Consider the following 16,175-nt stretch of genomic DNA (forward strand, 5'->3'; position numbering starts at 1 on the left):
GACCTGCTTTCTCTCCCTCTCTCCCTCTCTCCCTCTTCTTCCCCTATATCAGCGGCAACATCGATTGCCGTTATCGCAAATGAAACCGCATTTATATACTTGACAAGATCACCGCTTCACCCCTGCCAATGCCGCCTTTCGGGGCGTGAAGGGGCCTCATATCGCATGGGTATAATTCACCCTTCGCCGTTACCCCCCTTCTTTGTTATAGAAAATATACCTTCTTTCCCCTTTTTACTGCAGTTCTCGACAACGCGTCGTCATCGCGATCAGGAACGAGAAAAATCATTCCTGAAACGAGCTGGGCTGGTAACTACTTTACACCTGTTGTGGTTTCATTGCATTTCTACTTCTTTTTCTTTTCCTCATTCCTCGAAGCCGATCCTGGGGAATGATTATACCGTTAATTCGAAGTAGGAATCCACAAATAAGAAGAAAAATAGTGGAACAAAAAAGACCAAAACGAGACGCGAGATATTGATTGCGTGAAAGATTTATTTATTTTTTTCAATCCTGCGCTCCTTTTTCTTTAAATCCTGCAGAAAATCAAAGCTCTATATATATAGGATCCTGTTTTTTTCATTACCTTGTCTCGGGGATATTCTATAGCCTCGGTGAATCAATTCCATCGTTTCCTCGTGTTCTCTCACAAGACTACGGTATAGGGTATACGTGTATACATATATATATATATATACGTATATATACATATATCGACACCATGGTTCCCGAGGGATGCGAAACTACGGGAGCAGGATGGTATCGACGGGTTGCGTGTCTCCTTTCTCTCCGTGAACACTTCCATTTTTATTTATTATTATCACTTTTTCTCCTCTCCTCCTTCCTGAGTCTTCTAGCTTATTTTCTTCCACGCTTTTTTCTTCCTTCAGTCTATCTCGTTATACGTCACCGCGTCATCGGTCGGGTCGTCGTCGGTACCTCGCGATGGAGTCTATTCGCTGCAGTAGTACTGAAGCATACTTTTTTAATTTTTTTTTTTTTTTTTAACAATATTGCACGACTAATCAAGAAAGTTAAGAAACTTTGATTCTCCGCTTGAATTGCCAGGCGGTGAAGAAAAAGAAGAAGAAAAATCCAACACGATGTATCAATTGTCAAGCAAATTTTAAATGTTCGTTATCATACCTGTTACAAAATGCAAAAATAATATGAAAGAATAAACTGATTGTCAAAATAAAAACCATACGAATGAAATGCTCGAGAGAAAAATTGAATTCTCAGTGAAGGGAATTCGACTCGGTGCAATTACAAAATCAAATTACTGCGCACACTTTACGACGTAATGATTATACATTTCACATATACATGTATAGAAAACGAGCTCGATAGCACCTACGGGAAAGAGTCTATGCCGGTATGGTTATTATAGTCGGCTAAGGCGAGTGCGCGGGAATGAGAAAGTATAAGGATTGAAAGAAAGAAAAACGAAGAAGAAGAAGGAGAAAAAACGTAAGGGAAAAGCAAAGAAGCAAAGCAATCAAATTAATATGAAAGCTTCCGTGAGAGAAAAAACTAACCACAGCACACGACGTTAATTATTTTTATTTCAACGAATGAATTCTTCTCACACGTTACGTTGCAGGTTTCCTAGAAACGGAAAAGAACGGATCCGAATTAATCGTCCAATTAATTTAATAAACAATTAAGATTCTCACGAGACTCTGTATGAACAATACAACCGCTTTTTACAGCCTTACGTTAATCAGGCGTTACCATCTTCGTGCAACGAGTGCAGCATGTCGGATAATAGCGATTATTCTTACGATTTTCCGAACACATTGTATTAATTGCCGAGATTATTAACGCTAATAATCAGGACAGTCCAATCGCACTTCTGGTTGAAGGATAGATGGAGGAGATACTTGCTTTACAGTTGCAAATATGATAAAGAATTGAGAATCGTGAGTAAGGAAGAGAATATAAAAATAATTCATTGCTCGTGGTTTCTTGGTTCTTTTATGTATTTTATTGTTATTCGAGAATTTCTTTATTTTCCTAGTCAAGAATGCAAGAAATTTATCGATCTTTGTCGAGGCTCCGGAATCACTCTGAGCTACGAAGCTGTAATTCGCCTCTTTCGAAAGCAGAGCTTTTTCTACGAGGTTGCAATGAATACTCGAGGAAGGTGGCGTGAAAAATCGGTCTTCCGCATTCTTCGTGAAATCTAAATTGGACGAAGGCGTGAAAAAAAAGTTCCATCACATAACCGCTCTGTTAACGTTTGTAACTGTGTAAATTCTATCTGCAGGCGCGTGATGTACCAAGATCAATTTACCAACAGCTCGTTCTACACACGGTTCGGAAACGAATTCGTTTAACGGTTCGCTGACGATGGAACTGTGCAGCAGCAACAAGAGCTTGAGTTCCGAAGGCGTTTTTTCCTCCCATTTAAAAACTCTACGATATAATATTAATTTTCTCTGATTGCTCGAAGACGACGTACGGGAAACGAATGAAGAGGAGGAAAAAACATGCCAGAGATGGAATTTAGAGAATCGAACACATGCCTGGTAACATCCTACAGTCCGATGATAATTGAATAATGAATAATTCAAAGCTCATCCCTGATTCACGGGGGCGATGATGCAAAACGAAATGTAATATCGATACCCTGGGGTTATACAATACGTTACATTTGGTCGTGTAAGTATATCTGGGTCGTAAATTCAAATCTCTGTAATTGAAATTTTCCCGGCAAATCCTCGACATAAAACTGATTCGATAATTTCACAGCGTTTATTTCATTCTATCCGTCTATCACTCTGACGTTGCAGCTATAAGTCGTCGCGAATCATTCGTTCATTCGTTACGGAATCCCGGAAGGAAACTCATCCTCTCTAAAAGCACTGCAGTCGATCATTCAAATAAAAAAACATAAAAAATAAAAGTAAACACTTGAAACTCTTTCAGCACTTACTGTAAAATTCTCTCACTTAATTTAGTTTAATTTAATTGCATTTAATTTCCACTGCTGGAGGCAGCTATACAAAGACTGCAGTAGCTTCCGATTACTTTTCTCTCGCGTTGTTAATTCGATTGGCTTATCAGGGTCACGTAGCTACACGTACATCTCTAGGTTAGCCAGCCGGCAAAGTTCGTTGAGGTAGGATAGGATAGTCAGATATATATATATAATTATATATATATATATACGTGCAGCAGCGGTATCCGCCTTCTTTCTACCCTCTCTGTAATTTTCTCTCTCTCTCTCCCTCTTTCCCGACGGAAGTAGGAAATTGAAAACTCTCTCACGCAACAGTGGCGCAAAGGTGTTCCCTTAATTAAGTTTAATTAACCAGGTTTTCCGGAGAGCTAATCCTTTCTCCTAACAAGTTATAATGTTGAAAATTCATTCAAACCATCGATCCACATACTCGGCAAGGGCTTAATAACATCACAAATGAAATTCCAACTCGCCGAGGAGCATGGCAAAGCGAGAATTTCAAAATTATAAGTACCTAATTGTGGTTAGAACAAGAACAATCAGACGAGTGCACCCATTAGCGCCGAATTAATTAGCAAAAATTCACAACACGCTCGGTCGTTGTAAAAAGAAACACACACACCGATACGGATGAAACGATTTCACGTTCTTTCCATTAAATTGTACACCCATATATACGTATATAGTTATACCAACACGCGAAAATTCTTGTAAGAAGTAATTCCGACGCGTAAACGCGAATGCAGGATTTCACCTGTATAACGGAGGGCTGATAGACGTAGTGCTACTCGTCCAGGTCAATTGGCTGGAAACTATAATTAGTGGGTTCGAGTTTGAGGATCGGGAAGTCTGGAGAATGAGAAGGAGGAGGATGCCTAGTGCGGGATTGCGCGTGCCTGTGTCGACACACGAATGAGAGAAGGTGGAGATAGGAGGAAGAGGAGAGGAGGACGGACAGGGATCGTGACCATCCATTTCCAAGCGATTTAGGAGCCCTCCTCCGGGACATCGTGGCGCTCTCCAATTAGGAAGGACGCGGGTCCGCGAGTTGTTTCGCAAAATTGCCGTGTTCGCGTCCACGAAAACATTTCCGCTGTTACCGAGTGATGGATGTTGGATTCTCACGAGTCCCCCAGAGGCTGATGATGACGTTTCCGACTTCCTCTGGGTTCATACACGCGTGAACAACTTTGTTATAAACACTACCGGCGTTCATATGTAATTACAGTGAGAATATCAATGTTTCCTTCTCTATCACTGCATTGAAATGAAGAAACTTTTAGAACGATCGTTGTTCTTGAATAAACAACGAGATGACCGATTTGATTTATTGGCTAATTCGTATGCGGGTTGCGAAGACAAATCGGATCATTGATCGATAATAGGCAGCGAAGAGCGATGAATATTGACGCGCTTGAAGAGGCAGCGAAGAACGAAGATTCAAATTTTGTGAAATACCTTAAACCACCGATACCTACGTTTATAGAATTATGAGTAGCGCCCGGACAAATGTGTATTAAAAATTGCAAAATATGTACATACAATATCGACTTGAAAAACGAAACTATGGAAAACAGCAACTGCATTTTCTTGATCCAAGCATCGCGAACTTTATATAGAAAACCAAATACGGAGTGAAAATGTTTCAAATAAAAACTATGTATTTGCATATTAATCCGGGCCCTAATTATGAGAGTATATTTCAACTGCATTTTTATATTTCCAAAAAAAAAAATTTAACACGTTTGTCTGCTAACTTCAGCTTGGCAAGGGCATCCTGGCCTAAGGCGAAGCGAATGGCGAGTGGTTTACCGCGAGGAACATACCGTAATGGGCTTAAACAATGGCTGAGTACTTCCAGGAAGAAAGACGAAGCTCCAGAATCGGCGAAGCTTCGAGTCCTTGTCGCCCCGCGGCGGTCGGCGAACCGACTGAATGGACCGTCATCCGGTCTCTTCTGCTTCCCCTTCGCCTTCCTTCTCTTTCTGATTTTGCTCCTCAGGTATACGGCTGGACGATGAATAGATCATGATTCAAGTTCGCAACGAGGGTTGTATGGATTGGAGGACGAAAATTGACGCGTTGTTCGAAAGGTGATCAGATCGAGTAAGCTTCGTCGAAAACTTATTTCACCACCGATACCGATCAGTTCGAACGACGAATTTTTTAGGAGAAAATAAAATCTCGTTGGCTGTTCGACAAGGATCGCAATATCGTAATATTACGATAAAATATCTACACAGTAAAAGGATTTATTGAATTTACCAAATATCGCGATCAAATGTAGAGAAAGAAATGTCATTCGATTCACCAAAGATGAGGTCGAAACATTACTTCGAAGTATCGTTGGTAACCAAATTTATTTCATCTAACAAAAAATTCCAACGCTGTGGCAATTGACCGGCAGTATTTTTGTCTCTGTCTCTCACTTGCTCCTCGGTTTTTTTTTTTTCAACAGAAGGGAGAGAAAAATGCGGATTCGTACGTACAGAATTGTCGAGATCTCTGGGCGATCTGATGGCTGAATAAATGTTCGATCGAAATCATCGATTCTCCGAGAATCCCTCGCTGCAAAAGCGACGTACCAATTAATCAAAATAACTCATTGAGTCGATCCCGATTTTTCACGCTCAATTTTTCAACTCCGTGAGATAAAGAGAGGTGATAAATAAAAAGTGCGAACGTGCAGAGGCGCGTGCAAAAAAGACGCGGGAAATTTGAAATTCGAGGAATTGAAAAAAAACGGTTCCTGCTACGCCTTAGCATGTGTCCCTGAATTCACTGGCAAATTGGCAGTCAGACGTAATCGAGAGCGGAGTTTAGTTAAACGCCGTTCAACCGAGACGAATTATATCTGAATAACGTCGTTTAAAGTTTCAAACTCTCCTCGTCGCGTCATCGTTGCTGCCGAACTTTTTGCCCGGATTGCCTCGCCCGGTAATCAACAGGTTTTTGACTCTCAATTAGCCGCGTGTACTTAACTGCCGTTAACTAGAAGTATCCGTATACATATACATTTGTATATACATATTATACATATATATATGTACCTATGAACCTGTATATAGTGTCGTTTATAAGTTAAGGTTATATTATGTAATGTAATCTTATTGTGAGACCTTGTATTTTTTGTCCGTACTTTATATATCAGCTCATAAGCTCTGGGGTAGAATTAAACTTCGCCCAAGTGACTTGACGAGAAACCCCAAAGTTTCAGAAGATGCAAACTTCAGCTCACAGATTCGAGCGAAAAGTCGAACGAATATTTCCGTACTCATCGGAGTTTGTTTAATGTGAACGTAAAAGAAAAAAAAATAAATAAATAAACACTCAACGAAATCACATGCTGAATTGTAAATTTTACCAGTTAATTTATCGTTTCTCTACTTACCAAGAAAAAAAAAAAAATCACTAAAATTATCCGAAAAACGTAACCTAAATTGTATAATGAAAAATTCAATCTATCGAATAAAATTTTATTTTACAAACCAAACGAAGATGAATTTAATTAATCACAACTAGCTTGTTCCGCAAGTGAAATATAGATGATTTGATAGATTGAAATTCGGTTTGAAGTTAAAAATATAAACGACCATTGGTAACAGTCGTATTATCAGGAACCTTTTTCTCACCTGCTCCTTGCGATCCTTTATATTTTCTGACAATCCTTTTTCTCTCCTTTTTGTTCCCTATATTTCTTGACTCATTCTTCGCTCAGCGTGTGAAATAAGTTGGTACAGGTACAAGTATATATATATATATATATATATATATATATATATATACGTATACCCGTATAAAGATATGAGATCGTTACGTGATTGGAGAACCAAAGGATCAGGGATAACGGCGCACGGCTGTATTATACTTATCGGAGAAGATTTTCCAAGCTGGTGCAAGGGAAACTCGATACGGGGGCCAATCGACGTGGACGCCTCGACCAATCAGGCGGCATATTTAGGAGAACCCATGGACAAGCGTCGCGACGCCGCCGCCTCTGAAGTAGCCTGGAAACGTCCCGGACGTGCTTGAAATTTCGAAATGTGAGACGGGTCGGTACAGCGTTAGCTAGAGGAGCATTATACCGAGAAGCTACCTTCATTATCAGCGATTCGTAGGTCTCGATCGGCAGGATTTGCCAGGAGATTCCCCCGCCTTCGGCAGGACCAGCAATTTGCAGATTGGCCATTTTCTTTGATCATTTTTGCCGGTCCCTTCGCGACTAGGACTTCTTCTTCTCTGGGTCCCGTATCTCTCTCTCTCTCGATAGAGAGACACACGCGGGATCGATTGATCGAATGAACGAATGAACGCCTCGTGATGCATTATTTACGAAGAAAAAGGACGCAACGGAGGGACGGACGGACTCCGGTAATGCAATTCGTTGATTCTCCATGGAGCTACCAACCGGTCACTTCTTTTTCTACGAGTTATTCGATACTTCCGTACGTGACTCGGAGCACCCCTCGACAAAAAGGAACACGGCACGTTCCGTCCTTGACAATCATTAAAACATCCCGAGTGACTTCCGACGGATGTATCCAAGAGACCCGGCCCACCGTGACGCAGACCAACGTCATCGCACGCCATCCTGCCTCGACCTTGGAACACGGTCCATAAATCTTCGCCTTCATTTTTCCCATCAATTTCAACGAGTGTCCGAGCAATCCTCCGAGGAGAGTTTATAAGACGTTCTCCGCCCCCCCGAATCGCAGGTATAAGGTATAAGGTGTAAGGTACCGACTACCAGCGAAAGTTGGACGGGCGACTTAACAACGGAAACAAACCTGCAGTCTCAGGGGTGGCAGACAGGCGTTAGACGTGAGTTGGATGGTGAAAAGGAAGAAGAGCCGGAGGGTGAAACGGAGTTCCAGTGACGAATCGGGCTCGAGGCACTTCGGCCTTCGGCCAATCGTGATCGCGCTTAAGTCCCGTCTTCCCCTCGAGTAAAATAGCTCATTGAATAGCGCGGAGGAACGGTCAATCGAAAACGTGATTCGAGCACTGATTCCTACGGACTTCGGCCCTTGGCTAACCTGCAACAATACTTACCGCGAAGCTAAACGGAACACTGCAACACGAGACAAAGCGACGACGCCTGACGTCGGCGTCTGTCTGCGTCCACCCCTCTTCTTATCGCCCGTCCAAGGCCTCTTTCGGGCAGATAATCAAAATCGACTTTGTCTGCCCGACTGGAGTAGGGGGGGGGATGTCCCATCCTCCGACCACCCCTTTGGGTTGTGCCAAAGTCTTGCAGGCTAAACCCGCCTCGTAGTAGCTGAGGGGAAAGTTTTTGGGGTCACGAGATTCCGTGGATATTGTCAGTGTTGTACGTTGTCTGGATAATTTTGTCCGATATTGTTGTTGGATGAATTAAAGTCATCTTTCGGCTCGTTGTTGTAGGTTATTTGAATTATTCTATCCGATTAAATCGTCTCTGAGATGAATTGACATCATCTATCATCTTGTTGTAAGTTGTCTGGATAATTTTATCTGACAAAATTATCTCTCAGATGAATTGACCTCATTTTTCAGCTTGTTATTTTCGTCGATTTTTTTTCCGTGGTACAAAGATAGGCTAAAACGCAGCCTGATCAAACGTATGTAGCGAAAATTAACGAAAGTAAGTTAAACTCAGTAAAAATGTCCTTCCGGAGAAAACTCTGAGTAATATGCTGCATTGAGAGAGAGATTTTTTCATACAGATTTACGTGTCGGACTTTCTTTTTTTTCTTATTCTCGTACAGGTGGCAAAAAAATACCGCTTAAACGACATTTTACTCTACAATCTCGCCAAATCTGTCGTTGCTTTGAAAAACCTACACTGTCGGTTACAGTTTATTCCACCGAATCTTACGTTTCCTCGATAAACAATTCTTTAAAAATTATTCAATATTTTCAACAACATGTTTAGAATTTCCAATTTTCGTAGTAATTTTTTTCGTCATCCCGATATAAAAATAAGGATAATTTGATATTGTACAGAGATGATTTCATACGAGATAGTATTTTTTATCTTATCAATAAATGAATTTCGTATAATACGAATAATCTGGTCTTTACCTAGATTCTACAGAATAATCATACCTTGTACAAAACTGTACAATATACTGCACTTTTAAAGAGTTGTGAAAATATTTTTTGTGATTACAATTAATCGAAATTGTAACCAAAAACCCGTTTCTTTGCTTTATTGCCAGTCACAGCAATGTAGAACCTCAATTCATGGCTAGGCAAACCGATTAAAACGAATATTTACATCCGCGCATTACGTACAGCTTGAGCAGTCCTGTGTTTGGCAGATTTTTCGGAGAATAAAATCAACCCTCGCCGCAATCGTCGGAAAAAAATGATTCCATGCGAACCCAATGAAACGACTCTGTGTCCGATCCTTGCAAAATTCAAAGACGTCACAGAGAGAAGAAAAAAAGGAGTATGAATGAACCTGGTCGTTTAATTCGAAGGGTATTGGAAGAAGCGGGTTTTCACACCGTGGGTATACCTACACTTCGACGTGTCCCGAGAATGATCTTGAACGGCGGTAGGTGTACGTAGGTAATACGGGCGGATGCACAAATCTCGGCGAGGCTCAAAGGCTCAGAAAGGCTTATCCCGAGGTGGACGATGGACCAAATCTCGCCTGGAGAATCATAGATTCAAAGATAGATGTGTGGCGGTAGAAAATGGCGGTGTGGGACGACACGCGCCGCGTGGATTCGGATCCGAGTTCCGACTTGGTCGTCTCCTCGGGAGAAGCTCGAGGCGGCAAGGGAGGAAGGGAGGGAGGGAGGAAAGCTGGGCGCAAAAAGCCAGTGAATTCATATCGGCGACTGGCAATGGATGCGCCGTCGTGCCGAGGGCAAAAAGTCGGATCTCGACGACTCGCTTTCGTATATCAAAGGATTAAAGCGAGTTCTCTGACGGAGCTTCGAGGTTATCTCGAGGATACTTTTCAAAGCTACGCGCCTAAGGCTCTCGGCCCGAGTCGCTCGAGGAAAGAATCATTTCAAAGGGATTTTTATTTCATTTCGTGCGGTTATTTATCCGGCTCGTTAATTCATTCATTTACCTTATTTCGATGCGTATTTATAATTTTTGTCTCTTACCTTTGACGCTTCGTAATCTTCTTCTTTTTGTTCTTCTTCTTTTTCCTTTACTGGGAATCGACCTTTCAACCGCGGCTGATTCACCGTCTGCATAATTCTCGTTTCCACATAATATTCTTTCCCAGTTTTCATCCTACGTGAAACAAAATAAAAAAAAAAAACTGATTCAGAAATAAAATCGACACGTTAAATCAAAAATTACCAAACTTTAGGACATAAATGCGTACGATCGATGACTGTAACAAAAAATAGAAAAAAAAAAAAACGATTCTCATAAAAGCAGGTGCGGGAGACTTTCGTCTCGTATTTTAGCGTCAAGTTAATATCTCTGTCACATTATAACGAAGAACTTACGAGGCAACTGGGAGAAGGTAAAAGGAAATGAATAGAAAAGGTAAAATGGCAGTCGCCCAAGCTGCGGGGCGAGATTGCTTCTCGTTTGTATTCATTAATTCGAACTTTTGTTTTTGGGCACGAGATCGCGGCCGTTTAAAAGCAACACGATTCTTTCATCAAGGCTTCTCTTCTCCCGCTCACTTTTCTTCGCCCCATGTTTTATACCTACACCCATCGCATACTTACCTATAACCGACAATTTACCTTTCACTCATTTTTCTAAATCAACCTAATCTTTCGGCAACATTTTTATCTCATTAAGACTCGCCTATTTCTCATTCGTCACGCTCAGTTTTTTTCTTTTTTTCTTTTTCATTTCCTCGGACATTGTTCGTTGCGTTTATATTATTTTCGGATGACTGTCTGTGAGACTGATTGCCACGTAATATCTATGAAAGAAAAAGGCAAAGAAAAACGGAAGTGAACAAAACAATGCAAATAAATCAACCAGAATAACGAGCAACATTATTTATGAAATTAATGAATATAGATACGAGCAATCGATCTGTACAAAGATACGAGGTAAAAGGATTTATTTAACGGGATTAAGGAAAAGTCGAGGAAAAATTGAATAAATCCTAAAGGAAATAATGAATTTCGTCACTTTAAACTTTCCTCCGAATTTGCGCATATCAATCTTACATATACGTATTACGTGCAACAAACATTAGAAGTTATTATTATGTGTACGAAACTTTTCTCCCAGCTTCTCAAAGTATACCACGTCACAATTTTGAAAACTTTTCCCAACTCTTGTAATAAAGTTTTCTTTTTTTTTTCTTTTTTTTTTTGTTTTTTGGGCTCGAAGAAAAAAAAATAAGTATGGTAATAAGTAAAAATTATTCTCAAAAACCACGTTTTCCGTCTACCGCCTCCCTTTTCCTTCTATAACCATAACTCGACACTCGCGACTTTTTCTTGACTATTCATTCTTCTGTATTGAGGGGAAAAAAAAAAGGAACCGATGTAATCCGAGATCGACCGAATGCACGACGAAGTAGCTTGAAAAATTTCATTCAATAAATTCTATTCCATCCAACTTCACCGCGGGGTATTTTTTCTGAAGAACCCGGAAAGCAGAGAGAATTATACATGTACGGGTGGGAGAATAATGGAATGGCACATAATTTGTCGGTCCCTCAAAACCAGTCCATGAATATTCCCGCTTAGGCCTTTGTACGTACGTATTTTCATCAACGTGCAGGGCATAATAGATTCATTTATTTGTTTCGGAGAGGGATTGAACGGCTTATATACATACATACATACATATATATATATATATATATATATATATATATATATATATATATATGTGTGTATATGTATGTATGTATAATGCGCAATAAATAGAAAGCGTGAAACGCGAGACGGTCCGCTTGATTAACGCCTAATGCGTTGGATAAATGAATGAACAATGCGAGGAATTTTTTCTGCTCAAATTGTCATTATCATCATTATCATTATATTATTATTATTCTAAATTCATTTCTCTCCAAAAAGCCAGATGTAAAACGAGGGGAGAGGAAAGTGGCGAAGGCTTTGTCTCGAGTGTAAATTTCAAAGATAAACGGGCGGAAAAGTGCTCGTGTGGTATGGGTAAGAAAAAATTTAGCAATCAAAATAGCTGGGATAACTAAAGTTGCCGGGATTTCCCGAGTGAAATTCGCGTTTCATGTGATAACTAAAAAATAAAAAGAAAAAAATAAAATGACGCTGTATACATGCGTACACTGTAATATGGGTTTATGTATAAAAAGGGGTTGAAAACTGCAACTATTTAAAATAACTGTACAATTGTAATAACTGAAAGAAAAGGAAACGAGAGAAACGAGGCTTAAAATCATCGACGATGACTTAAAAAGTTGCAAGTGTAGGAATAACAAAAAAAAAGAAAAAAAAAAGAAAAGAAAACTTGGCTTTTCTCTGTGAAAGAAATATAATGAGGTTATTGTAGGTTAAAATTTATGCGAAAGAAAACGAGAATAAACGGATAATTTCAGAGAATTATTGTAAAAACATTTTTCCTCATTGAACGAACCTTTGAACGAGTTGAAACTGACTGTAGAATAATCAATACACCTCGCCGATTTTCCGCTCATATTGTCGAAGGAAGGTATAAGCATAGAAATAGGTATAAACTGTGTGCACGGGTCAAAGAACAGATGGTGGAGCGATTATGCAGGCGGCGAAGCCCGCGACCCTCGCGACAAAATCCGATTCAACGAATTTGGGCGAGTGAGGGTGAGTGGCGAGGGTCGACGATTTTTATGCTTACCAAGGCGAGCTTAAATTGACCATCGAGACGTCTGCGAACGGAACGATCAATTCGGCCGATGCGCTACGACGATATAATACGTATCGAGTGAAATTTCGAATTTGAAAATGGGTGCGAAAGCGCAGAATTCAGAATTTTTTGGTGGCGAAACTTGAAGTATAGAAATCGAACTTTGACGAAACAAAGTTTCAAATGATCCGAAACTCGACGCTCAAAGTTCGGAAAAGACAAAGTACCGAAAGAGCTTAACTTCGGCAAGTCAAAGTTCCGAAAGTGCGAGAATGAGAAAATTTTTAAACCTGAAACATTAAAATTCCGAATGATCGAAGACTTTAGTAAAATGAGTATCGTTGCAACAACTAGTTGAATATTTTCCAATAAAAACAGAATCAGGTACCATTAACTATTTTGTACGATTAAAAACATCAATAATACATCTTCTTTTAATTACAACGCAAAATCAGTTTGTTTAATTGATCATTTTTTATTTATTGAATAAGACCTCGACAAGAATTTACCGTTGCACCAACATCAAATTATCGCAACAGTTTCACGAAAGTATAGTGAGAGTGATCATAATCAAATATAACAATAAAAGAAACTTGATCTATGATTTATGTAGCTAGAAATCTAATTTTCGAAAAGTGAAAATTGGAAAATAGTCAATGACTTTGTGATAAGTGGTTAGTAAAAATTTTCTCTCGACGCAAGGAAAGTCCAAAGATCTTTTTTTCCAGATCGAAAAACGAAAAGTTCGATATTTGAACAATAATAAGAACCGAAGAAAAAAATACAAACAAGTAGTAGGGCGAAGGAAAAAAAAACGGAGAAAAAGAACAACTGACGTTTTTATCATGCGATAGAAAGATTCGCGCCGAAGACGGCAAAATTTTTTTTCACATACGTACGTATACTCGTGATATAGTTTCTGAGATGAGACGGACGAAAAATGAAAAACGAGGAAAGTGCGCACGGTGCACACCGCGTGAAATGGGAATGAGAAATAAACAACTTTTACCATATCGGTGAAAATGGAAGCTGTCCGATGCTCAACGTCACGAATATTATATGTATATTATAAATATATATATAATAATCGCGAACGGGTCGTCAAACGTGAAAATGTGTAATTTGCGACATTTCAGCAACATTTCAGCGACATGCCATCGCGGGCAGTGATATTACGAGCCTTTGACGTTTCGTGTTTATACCTATAATTTCGCCGGTGATCGATTCATGGAAATTATTTGGCGAACGGTAGACGCCCGCGTAATATATAACTATCGATTGATCGACACGTGGGCGTTACGTTAACGCAACTAAACGGGGATAAATGCATTATTTATGGGGGTTTTCCGCTCGGTAAGAAGCGAGGCGTCCTCTTCGCAGAATGCGAAGTATATTCGACGATATAACGTGTACAGATTTCCGCGTCGAGGCGTTGAAGGCACTTCCGGTGAATAAATTCCACCCCTCCGCATGCTGCGACCTCTTTAAATTTTAGGGCGGTGAATTTGACAAGTATTTTTTCTTACTATTTCCACTTCCGTAGCGGCGTTCGACGCTCTTCTTCTCCGTTTTCTTTATTTCGTTGTCGTTGTCGTTGTTGTTGTTTCTTTCGTCCCATGGAAAAGCCGAGGGCGAAGAGGCGATGCTTCGCCGTTTCAACGACGACCTCGAGTTGCGCCTACTTTTTGCACTTCGCTTCCTCTGCAGTCGTTAGAGCTCGGAGTTCGTTCGTGGCGAATATGGAAATTCGCAAAGACCAGAGGCGGCACGCGAACAAGGACGGCAAAAAAATCTAAATACATAATCGCGCCGCGCGACTCCCTGTATTCTTAAAACTTTTCAACTTGCGTTTTATTTTATTTTTTTTATTTCTTACTTTTACTTTTTTACTTTATCATTTGCCGCTCACTCCTGCAGTCTCGCCTTCTGTTGTAAGCATAATTTATTCGATTGTATACGCATAACGTTGATGCATGCGGTAAAGAGGTTTGCGAATTCATTTCTATTCGGCACAACGTACGTTACGAACCTTTAAGTATGCGTACACCTAAAAACAACAGTTGACGATAATAAAAAAAACCGAAATACGTATTAGGAGGAAAGAAATTTTCTATCGTTGAAGCGTGCGATAATATTACGTATCGCAAGCTCTGCGCGCTTCAGCAACGTGGGATCTCGAAAGCTCAGAAAAGCTCAGCCAGCTTCCTGCGCGAACCGTCAACGACAACCGGAGTCTCGTATTTATCTTCGGACCTCCGGGTCGCCGAGTTAACCCGGTTCTGTATCAATTTTCCCCTACACAAAGAAGAGGCGAAATGCAAGGAGAAAGAGAGCGAGAGAGAAATATCGCGACGTAGAGATAAGCTGAAACGAGCGGGAAAATTTAGTCCAAGGATGAAAATGTGTAATTTATAGCCGCGGTAATAAGCCGTTCAAACTTCATCCGTCATCGCTGCACGGTCATTAAACAAGACAATGATCTGTAATCTGGATTACTATTAACACGATTGAACATGGCTGTTGTAATAATCTACGACATTTTTTCAATACAGCAGCACGCAAAGACCAACGAAATAATAAAAATAAAAGGAAAGAAAAGAAAACAAAATGAAGAGGAAAATTGAAGAAAAACATTGGGACATCCCTCTTTCGAGGTTTATGCAAGAGAAACGTCGGGATGTGTGGGATTGGAAAAATAGAACTCAATCCGGCGAATGCCTCCCACGCGTCAAAGCCAGACGAAGAATTGATCGTTTCTGTTATGACGAGGATCGCTCAAAAGCTCGGGGCGACGTTTGAAAATTGAAGAAAAATTGAATTAGCAAATTAGATAAGCGACTCGGACGTGCGAATCGCTTATATATACTTTTGGCGCCCAACTTGCTGCTTCGGCGATATTTGAGGGTGAACGAATACCGATAATCCGTTCGGGATAAAGGGACGAAACCATTTGGAAAATTGATTTAAAATCCATTACCGACAACCTCGGTAAAAAAAACTGATACTATGCGACGTCGTTTCGCAGCTCCGAGCAAGACGAGGCGTTTCAATTGTCGCACGAGTTAATACTTCGAGTGCACTTTGGGATATTGAAAAAGTTTAACGTGCTCTATTCAAAATTTACGATTCAACGACAGACGAGTTTGCAATAATTGAATAATACGCAGAGTGAATACGCAATAATCTTTAGTCGAGATATTCTGCCAAGCGTCGCACGACACTCGAAATTCGTGACGTTGAGGTTTTACGCCGAAAACTTTGTACCGTCAGACAAGAGACTGGCAGCAAAGAAGATAGAGAAAGGAAGAAACAAGGAAGGAATGAAAAAATAAAGAAATCAAGACGGCAAGAAATTGTAACTGCAGCAAAGATATTTCGAAGAAAACTTTTCCTCGTGAAAAATAAATTGCGAAACACGCTC

At 40.2% G+C, this 16,175-nt stretch overlaps 2 protein-coding genes across 8 annotated transcripts in view; one reads left to right on the forward strand and one right to left on the reverse strand.

Annotated features, from left to right (window-relative positions):
* The window catches only part of LOC124219980 (uncharacterized), a 116,429-nt gene that overhangs the window by 33,735 nt on the left and 66,519 nt on the right, over positions 1-16,175 (reverse strand). The window contains exons 3-4 of one of the 2 annotated variants that reach the window (XM_069136737.1): positions 10,072-10,204; positions 9,472-9,605 (exon numbers count right to left, since the gene is read on the reverse strand). In XM_069136737.1, the coding sequence (XP_068992838.1) occupies positions 9,472-9,605; positions 10,072-10,204 (267 nt within the window). The remainder of the gene's footprint in view (positions 1-9,471; positions 9,606-10,071; positions 10,205-16,175) is intronic. The other variant, XM_069136738.1, reaches the window with a different exon arrangement.
* Positions 1-16,175, forward strand: part of LOC124218868 (leucine-rich repeat-containing protein 15-like) — a 120,477-nt gene that overhangs the window by 15,985 nt on the left and 88,317 nt on the right. The gene's annotated exons all lie outside the window — the stretch shown is intronic.

The sequence above is a fragment of the Neodiprion pinetum genome, chromosome 5 (assembly GCF_021155775.2).
Source record: "Neodiprion pinetum isolate iyNeoPine1 chromosome 5, iyNeoPine1.2, whole genome shotgun sequence".
Lineage (NCBI taxonomy): Eukaryota > Metazoa > Arthropoda > Insecta > Hymenoptera > Diprionidae > Neodiprion > Neodiprion pinetum.